The 9,294-nt window shown below is 39.9% G+C and overlaps 2 protein-coding genes across 3 annotated transcripts; both read right to left on the minus strand.

Annotated features, from left to right (window-relative positions):
- Nucleotides 1-565: 565 nt before the first annotated feature.
- Nucleotides 566-3,120, minus strand: LOC131473588 (free fatty acid receptor 4-like). The gene is made up of 3 exons (XM_058650879.1): nt 2,559-3,120; nt 2,339-2,470; nt 566-1,273 (listed from the first exon to the last, which is right to left on the minus strand). The coding sequence occupies exons 1-3, from the start codon at nt 3,093-3,095 to the stop codon at nt 884-886; spliced, it is 1,059 nt and encodes a 352-aa protein (XP_058506862.1). The 5' UTR covers nt 3,096-3,120; the 3' UTR covers nt 566-883.
- A 1,413-nt stretch (nt 3,121-4,533) lies between these two features.
- LOC131474366 (centrosomal protein of 55 kDa-like) lies at nt 4,534-8,896 on the minus strand. 2 transcript variants are annotated; one of them, XM_058652183.1, is made up of 9 exons: nt 8,806-8,896; nt 8,048-8,194; nt 7,659-7,889; nt 7,127-7,186; nt 6,720-6,870; nt 6,176-6,302; nt 5,922-6,075; nt 5,757-5,831; nt 4,534-4,716 (listed from the first exon to the last, which is right to left on the minus strand). In XM_058652183.1, exons 2-9 carry the CDS (start codon nt 8,192-8,194, stop codon nt 4,579-4,581), a joined length of 1,083 nt encoding a protein of 360 aa, XP_058508166.1. In that variant the 5' UTR covers nt 8,806-8,896; the 3' UTR covers nt 4,534-4,578. The 2 variants fall into 2 exon arrangements, with proteins under 2 accessions (XP_058508166.1, XP_058508165.1); XM_058652182.1 differs by lacking the exon at nt 8,806-8,896 and having other exon boundaries at nt 8,048-8,238.
- Between the last annotated feature and the right edge of the window lie 398 nt (nt 8,897-9,294).

A 9,294-nucleotide genomic window follows, 5' to 3' on the forward strand; every position in this document is an offset into this window, starting at 1 on the left:
GTTACTGTGACTGCAGTATGATCTGCACTGCAGAAGAGCAGGGAGAAAAAGGGTGATTCATCCTGATTCTGGATGATAACATACTGAGATCACTGTCTCATCTCTTCCTGAAATACACTTTGTGTCGTACTGTTTTGGCAAAGTAACATAATTACTGTAAAATGTGGCCAAAATTGCAGTAGTACAGTCTTGTCTGGTGTCTTATAGAACCTAGGAAGCTTTGTATGAGTGTATGAGAGGAGGTAATTCATAAATATTTCAGAGTCTATAGATTAATACACTTAAAACCTGTTCAGCGTCAGTTAAATGATGATGCACTGTCAAGTTGAAATTACAGCATCCCAGCCGCTCAGTGCAGAACGAGCGTTTCCAGCCAGCAATGTGGTTTGATGTCTGATATCGTCTCCAGCGACTCCTCCAGAAGGACTTAACCACTGACAGGATTATGTGAGATCGTTTACTGCTGCGCAGAGTTTAATTACTTCTGCTGGCATGCAAACTTCCATTTGGTATGCAACCCAAACTCTGTCTTCTTCCAAATGTCAAAAAAGGCAATGATGCGACCGAGTAGTGTGTGTTTGTTATTAGCTTCTCCATGTTTGACACTTTAAGTCTTAATCATATTAGTCAATTGTTCAGAGTATGTTATTATGAACTGACTAAGGAGTCAGATAATAGAAACCTCCACTCTTAGATCACAACTTATTCTACATATAACATTAATATAATGGAACTAAACCAACATTAAAACTGTTTGGAAATGTCTTTCTGCTTTACAGCACTGAACCAAGGTTGAAGAAAGCATAAAAGTGGTCCATCTTACATTGTGTGTACATTGTGTTGTGCACTTCGTCAACATGTTTAACTGACACAACCACGATAATCACTGATGCGTCGTTTGCCTTTGACCACTGCTGCAAGTGTCTCCTCGCAGTGGCGCCACAGCAGAACCACAGCAGAACTTACGGCCACTATTCCTGTACTGACAGAGCGAGTAGAGGATGGGATTGAGAGCCGAGTTGGTCAGTGTGAACGTTGTCACCCAGAAGAACATGGTAGAGGAGACGTGAAGGTGACTGCTGGAGAGGTTTCTGGCCATGATGAGGAAGGTGATGATGAAAATAGGACTCCACATGAGCAAGAAAGAGAGCACAAGGAACAGAAGAGTACGGAAGAGCTTCATGTCCTGGCGGGAGACATGGTATTCAGGAGACCCACCGAGTGGCGGCTGACTGCCTCGACGTTGGAGCCTTCGCTTTGATTTTTTAGCAATCTGTAATACAAATAATATATAAAATCATATAATACTGGCAATTATGACATGGGCAGATAACATGATCACTTAATTGATCTACATCTACATGGCTTCATGTAAAGCATGTTTACCTCCAGTGTCTCTCAAACATCTATAAAGTCCTCTCATATCTAAAAATCAATGTGTGGCCACTTTGGTTTGTCTGTATCACGTTAATGTTTTTGTGAGGGTCACTGGTTGTCCAGTGAAATATTGACAGCTCAGTCCCCACGTACACGCACAGCAGGCACCATTTTCAGCACATATGGACATGAGTGGGTGTAAATTGTTAAATGAATGGTCAATGCTGGTTTCTTCAAACTACTTTACAATTCCAAGGGTAAAGTGCTTTGTTACTGTAAATGAAGACTATCATCAGGACAGTACCGCAACAATGTATATGTACAACATCACAGTGAGGTCAAATAGGACAGAAAGAAACACAAACGCACAGTGATTTATACTATACTTTTTTGTTGAAAAATACTTTGTTTATGGCACAGGCTTCCGACACCTTGGTTGACATCAAATTCAAGGACTTTTTAAGGACCTTCCAAGACCAGTTTCTCAAATTCAAGGACCAAATGTGCTTAAAATGGTAGGGCAATTTGTAAGAGCCGCTTCGCCCGTGGCGTCCACTTTTATTGATTTGCAACGCTCTGCATCTGGACAATGTGGTTGTCCTTGAGATCTTGGACAAAGTCAGTCTTTGTCATTTTCGTTGGTGAGACAGAGATCTTGGAATTTGCATTTCCCAGGCATCACGTCATTTGCTCTCTCTTGCTCAATGTTACTCGCTCATTGTTCTGCATGGAGAGAGACAGGCTACCGGAGTTCCCTGATGGACTCGGGAAAGGGAGGAGTTGGCCGAGGAGCCCTCCATCTGTCACAATCTGCATTAGGTTACACTAATTCTTACACACTGGACCTTTAAAAGTGTAGCTAGCATTTAAAGATCATAAAAAAAACCAGCTTAAATTCCCTTTCTTTTTTCTATTTTGATACTTAAATCAGGAAAAGATGAAGCAAGTATGATAAACCCACCTGTAATATTTTGCTGTAACTGACGACTATAATGAGTCCTGGGAGAAGGAAGCACAGGGCAGTAAAGGACACATTCCATACTATCTCTCCAGTTGGGTCAGGCCACTTCAGAGTACAGATATGTACATCTTCCTGCAAGCAAATGGCAAAAATATACACAAGCAATCACAGCAGGAACAACCAAAAAAACACTTTTTTTATTCAACTGAGTCATGGGTACCTGCTCTGTGAAATCCACTTCTATCACAGTGAAGAACAAACTGGTGGGTAAAGCAGTGAGTGCAGAAAAGGCCCAGATGAAGATGAGGGTGACGGCCACCATTTTGGGGTTTAGAGTGGGGGTCGTCTGCAGACGGAGGATGGCCTGGAGCCTCTCCACACTGATGGAGGCCAGGGTAGTGACGGTGGCACAGCCACTCATACAGATGACATACAGCACAGAGTGACAGGCTGCGAACCCCAGTGTCCAGGACCCGGTCCAGCGCACTGCCACTATCAGTGGAACCATGCTGACAAACAGCAGGTCGGCCACAAACAAGTTGAGGGTCAGGATGGTCTTGTTGGCCGGCAGTCTGCGCTCCCAGGTTACCAGGGCTGCGGCTCCAGCATTTGTCACCACGGACACCAGGAAGACGGTGGAGATAGCCAAGGTCTCAACAATAGTGGTAGCATGATTCCAGTAATGCAACTCGGAGAAGAAGGAAAAATATGTGAAGTTTTGCGAGTGGAGTAAGTGAGTTTGAGGGTCAATATCCATGGAGGCTGGAAATATAGTATTTAGATCCAAGATGCGTGACACGCAGAGAAGTGAATGTGGAAGAGAACCTGGTAAGACATCAACTGATAAAAGAGAAGGGGTGGATGGGTGGTGACTGCCCCTTTTGATGCTGTTTGCTTAAGCTGTGACATGGAGGGAAGTCAAACATTACTGAAAAATTCTTAAGATATCCAGCATGAAAGCCTCAATAAAAGGAGGAGATGGACTGTTTACAAAGGGAATCATTTTGGATTTGTAACATAATTAAAAGCTACAAACTGTCCAGGTATAAATGGGGAACTGGGGAATTTCTTACTGTTCCTTTAATCTGAGTGTTTTAATGTATTATATAAATATTCTTATATTATGACAACCCAAGAATGGCTGTCTTTCATTGAGTGGATAAATATCACTTTAATCTGTGCTAATTTGATGTTATATTATGTAAATTAAAGTATGTAAGTACTTTTCCAACCACTGTACATCAAACACAGCTTCATTATGTACTTGCAAACTGAGGATCCTTTCTCATGGAGTAGCTCTGGACTCAATCACAGCACACGATAGTGTTGTTGACTGAGATTAAGATGACTTCCCGGGGGCTTTAATCCAAGGTGTAATCTTCAATGGGTTTGTGCATGAACTGTGCACCTGTTGAAGAGTAAATCTGTGTAAATCCTAAATTGGCCGTAAAGCTCCAATTAAATAGTTGCCACTTTTATTTACTCTGTGTGTACGTTTAATGCATTCAGCGTTGACGCTTAAGCTAAAAATAGGGGTTTCCTCTCTGGATAGCGCTCGAAAAATATACAACTAGATGTATAGTGTCTTTTCTCTGACAGTATTTTTGTCACTAGTGCAGTAACTGTTCAGTGGGCGTAACTGCACTAATAAGAGAGTGGTGGAAACAACTATTTTATCTGTATCATTTTCACATCTTATTCAAACAATGTCAAAGTTTGCACCCTAAATTTCCACAAAGATGCTTTCATATCAAATGTTCCTGAAAAGTACAGGGGGTTCAACCATATTAGCATTTTGTCCTAAAGCCGACAGGCAAGGTCAACCCTAGGTGTCATGTTTCCCTTTCAAAGTCTACGGCCACTGCACAAATCTTTGACTCGTCATATTGTTGACTAGCTATACTAATCCATGTCCTTAAATAGCAGTGGGAAGGGATTAACTTACACAAGCTGTTTTAAGCTATATTCATCTGGTTTGAACAGTGTGCGAGGTGGGAGGAGGCAAATAGGCTATAGCAGCGTGATTGGACAACAATGTTAATAGCTTTTATGGTAGAAATTAGTTGGGAAGGCTTATCAATGAGGGAACTACTAGTGGAATGTAGCATCCATGGATCTTTGCAGAAAATTAAGAATCACACCCTCAGTAATTGAACAGTGAATTATTATTAGATAGATTAGATAAACAGCTGTAAGAGTCAGTCTTACAGGTCCAGATCCAAGGGAGGTTAAGGCTCGGCTCAATCAAGACAGAATTCCATGTGTTTGATCAGGTCTTGGTAGTGACTGGCAGGGTACTGGGCCAGGCAGCCAGGACAATTCAGGAAGCTTTCATTGAGTACACTTCTGCTGGTGGAGGTGGGTTTCAGACTGGAGAGCTGGAAAGAAGGGAGGATTTTGAATGAATGGACAGTAAAGCGAGTGCAAAGTACAAGAGGGTCACAGAATACATGGATCTTATTGGCTACTGAAGCCTTTTAGCCTATTTTAGATCATTATTTCGGTCTTCTAGGTCACTCTGCTGCTGTACACAAACTTGGTTCAGGCAGGTAGAAGTTTTCTGTGAAAAAAAATGCTGTATACTGTTTACTCTACACCAAACAGTAGACACAAACAAGGAGGATTAAAGGATAGCTAGTGACCATAATGCAACATTGACATATCAGCCCTCAGGAGAGATCCACATGAGGCTAAAGAATATTGAACTTACATTCATTAAGATGTGTAAATAAGCGATTGCTTGCTTACAATTGCCCCATAAAAAAATTCAGTGCCCAAAAACTACATATGCAGCTCACAGTTTACACTAATTGTTAATCTATTCCTTTGCTTAATTAATGTTTACTTTTTATGCATCGGTTTTGTCAGGAATCTGACCATTTGCTTTGTTAAGTGCCTCTCACCCATAGAATGTAAAAACAAAGTGTACATAGTCTTCCAGTTGCTAAGTTGAGTACCATTTTGAAGCAAAAAGATTTGACACGACACATTGACTGGTGCCGTGTCAGTTTCTGACACTTATAATTCACATCTGCACAACAGGCACTTCTTGGACAGTACTAGATGTCAATCACACTGGTGTCCATATACGCTGTGCTTTATCATCTATTTTCCTCTCTATGGGAACATAATTTACGACACTGATATCATGTACTTTTGAAGGACAGCTGAAACTAGAGATTGAGACTATTAACTTGTCAGGAAAATATTTACTGATGTAACAAATCAAGTGATCTAAAATTCAAAATTTCTCATTGCACTCAAAATAAAGCAGAGGTTTAGAGGGCATATTTTTTCTGGTTAACATGTGAAAGGTGATTTTCCTTTTCAAGCAAAGACATAATATTGCATGTTGTTGAGTCTTCAATATGTAAATAACCAAGGCCATTGAATTAAAAGCCAATTAAGAGCGTTGTACCTTTGCCTCCAGGTCTGCAATCCTTTCCTGGTCTCCACGGTGAGAGTTAAGCAGATACTTCTGAAGGAGTTTAATCTGAAAACAGATAAACTTACTTTCAATTTGCCTTGCATAATTAAGGTAAAATTGAGATTATTCTGTCTGGGGTGAAAAAAATAGACACACCTGCAGCTCAAAGGTCGCTGTCCTACGCTTCTCTTTATGCAGTCTGTACTCAAGGTCTTCGGTCTTTTCTGACAGATGTTTGACTTCATACTCGGAGCAATGATCATGCAGCTGCTGCTTGAGCTCTTCCACCTCCATCTCCCTTTCTTTGCCCCTACACATCAACTCATCCGTCACGTAGCTGACTTACACCATCACCTTCACCATGTTTGAATGTGAATTCTGACATGTATGTTTACAAACAGTGGACAAACCACTTTTGAGCTGTTGTCAGATTCTGTTTGGAGAGGTTGAGCTGCTCCCTGAGCACGTCCAGCTCTTCTTTGGCTTTCTGTAGAAGTCTTTCATAAAACTCCTGCATCTGGCACATTTTCCATTTCTCTACAAAGAGCGACAACAAGAAAAGAAACACATTTTCAAATGCAAATGCATTGTGAATACCACATAAAGCTGTGAAATATGGAATAAATAATATTGCCATATTATTTATTCTAGTATTGGTCCAGTGGTTTCTGTTATTTATTTCTATTTTAAGTCTTTATTAGTGGAGCCTGTAGCACTTTGATGTCACTCATTTTACTTTTTATTTCCCTCTTTATTATTTTTGTCACGTCTGTGTTGTCTGTGGTGAGATGCTTGTCAAAAGATGACACTGTCTTGAAACTGCAAAAAAATCTACTGACTGAAAGCAGGCTACTCGAGTGTAATCTAGATATCTAAACAACCTTGTTGTGACAGTCTGTTGCCCCCTGTTGCCCCAGTGTTGAGTGCCCACTGCCCACTGCCCCTCTGGCTCACCATCTGAATGGTCTTCATTGTCCTGATTTGAGCGGGCCTGATTGGCTTCATTCAGCTGCCTCTCCAGCCATAACATTCTGGCCATGACTGCCCTCACACAGGCCTCTCTCTGCTGGTCGTATTCCAGCAAGTGCTTGCTCTTCTCCAAGGCCTCAGGGAGAGTGAAAAAAAAGAAAGAATGAGAAGCACATAACAGAGACAGAGGGAAACAAGACTTGTGCCAGAGGGTGGGTCAAATGCACAAACACTCCACAAGACAAGTACACAGTACATAGACGCATGGTCTTACTGACAGACAAATGTGCACGTAAACAGTAGTGACTAAACAGTAACAGAATATAGGTGGATTCGGGTTCACATGAAGTCAGAAACAGAAGTTTGTTGACCGTCATCAACAAAGCTCTTACATCTCTGAGGTGATTTTCAAGCTCTGTTTGTGTGTAGTTTGAGCCTTGTTCATCCGACTCCTGATAGAAAACAATAAAATACAACACATGCTTACAGATACTGTGAAAACCAATTCACTTAAAAGCATTACAATGTTGAGACCAAATGCACTGAGATGGGTGTTTGCGCTGTATATGGAAGTTTTGTTTTAATGGAAAACAGTGTGAGGAGGCTGACATTTATCAACAAGGGCTGCCATCTAGTGGTATAGAGATGCTATCACACAAGATAGGCATCATTCAAATCAAACGCTCTACAATTGGCAACAGACAGAAGATATTTTGACCTGCCACAGAAGGTAAAGCACATGTAAAAATGGTGTGTTTGTGCTGGCTCCCTCTTGAGACACAATGCAAATTCTAAATGTCTGCCATGAAAATTGGGGATTATAATTTGTAATTGACACTATTACAAAAAAAAGGTGCATGACTACACTGAACATGCATTTAATGTCTTGCCATTAAGAAAAACTTGAGCCATCATTTTTTTTACCTTCTTTCCTTTAACTTTGTTCTCAAGATCTTGACACCGAGCTGAGAGGCTCACAAGCTTGTTCTTGATTTCTTCCATCTCTCTGGCGTAAGCAGATACCCTGTCTTTATTCACTCCCTCCATCAGGTTTGGCCCTTTCTTACTCAGCACTGGTGGTGAAGCGGTCTTATTATGTTCATCCATCAGCTGCTGAGAGTTCTCCATCCTTACAGTTTGAAGAGAGATAAATCTCTACCAACAGACAAGAGGAGAAAGTGGTTTCAATAATGCTCATATACTGTAAAAAAACACCTTCCCTGATCCAACAAACATTGTGCACAACAGTACTCCCCTTAAACCTCATTAGGTGGATGTTACAGTACAGTAAGTGTCATTTTGAGTATATTCACCTGCACTAGCTTGAGATGCTTCGAATGTTGACGAGATAACTCGACCAGGGCCTTTTTCAGGCAGGCATTCTCCTTCCTCAGGCAGCTAATAACCATATCTAGCCTTTTCCTTTTCCAGACTAAATCCTTATATTTGGACGATGCCATCTTTGTCATGTGTCCAATGTTGCAAGAGACACACACAAACATAAATATGAACATTAGAAGGTAGTCAACAGCAAAAACCTAGGTTGATGAATAAAAACCTAATCATTATGCAGACTAAAACATAATATTTTAATATCTGACACGTTCATTGATTTAAACGGTACTCACAGTTATTTTAATCAATATTAAGAACATGATTTCTCATGTTTATTCACTAGTAATATTACCAACATATTTATATTTAAAGATTTTTCATTTACTTCAATGTGAGCATGGGCACAGCACAAGGTTAGTTTTAATAATCATTTTAATGATTTTTGAGGTTCTTCATGTAAAGTTTAAGTTTAACATTTATTTATTTGTTGGATAATGTATACCTTCTTGGATCAGATAAATCAGATACAGAATGTAAAATAGCAACTTAAAACCAAGTTAACTTACAGATATCTTCAATAATTGGTAAATTACACTAGTCTACTGCTAAATCAAGCTAATTTACCATTAAATTAAGCTAACTCTTATTAGCTTGGAATTAAAACTGTTATAATATAATAATGTTTGCTTCTGTAAAGCGTTGATGAAGTAGAATTTGAAATGCAAATAAAACTTACTGAAAAATATCTCAAGAAATCCACTACGGTGAATGTTTATTCGTATTCAGCAGAAAAGAAGAGAAACTGATGAACGCCACCGTGCTGCGTTCAATGACCCAACGGCGTTTTGACGAAAGTTTACTTTTTTCCTGGAACTGCAGTTTGATAAATGAACAATAAGCATGCTATAAATAATAATAATCATGTTATTTTTTTCTTATGTGAATAAACTTTCTACGACGTGAAATGAAATAAATGTTTGCTTGTATTCATATCACGATACGGTGCATATCAAATTTCTCACAGCACGTGAACGTAGCATCTTGTTCACATCACCACCTGCACTTTGTACTTTTAAGCTGGTTTTATTCAGTATTTAAGCAGTCGGGTTTTTGTTTTGTTTTTTTAAAAAGGGGGTGTCTGCAGTACCGACCCAAATACTCGAATGTGAGTACAGCACTGAATGCGAAATTAATTTTGTTTTTGAATTTAAAGAAATGATGAATG

The sequence above is a fragment of the Solea solea genome, chromosome 15, assembly GCF_958295425.1.
Source record: "Solea solea chromosome 15, fSolSol10.1, whole genome shotgun sequence".
Classification (NCBI taxonomy): Eukaryota; Metazoa; Chordata; class Actinopteri; order Pleuronectiformes; family Soleidae; genus Solea; species Solea solea.

What these genes read in the sequence shown, in the direction of transcription:
- LOC131473588 (XM_058650879.1), bottom strand. Translation starts at nt 3,095, where the DNA reads ATGGATATTGACCCTCAAACTCACTTACTCCACTCGCAAAACTTCACA. An exon ending in AAGTGGATTTCACAGAGCAG is followed by an intron (nt 2,471 to 2,558) that starts GTACCCATGACT and finishes ATTTGCTTGCAG; the next exon opens with GAAGATGTACATATCTGTAC. An exon ending in GTTACAGCAAAATATTACAG is followed by an intron (nt 1,274 to 2,338) that starts GTGGGTTTATCA and finishes TTTGTATTACAG; the next exon opens with ATTGCTAAAAAATCAAAGCG.
- LOC131474366 (XM_058652182.1), bottom strand. Translation starts at nt 8,236, where the DNA reads ATGTTTGTGTGTGTCTCTTGCAACATTGGACACATGACAAAGATGGCA. An exon ending in TTGAAAATCACCTCAGAGAT is followed by an intron (nt 6,871 to 7,126) that starts GTAAGAGCTTTG and finishes ACTCTCCCTGAG; the next exon opens with GCCTTGGAGAAGAGCAAGCA. An exon ending in CTGACAACAGCTCAAAAGTG is followed by an intron (nt 6,076 to 6,175) that starts GTTTGTCCACTG and finishes GTTGATGTGTAG; the next exon opens with GGGCAAAGAAAGGGAGATGG.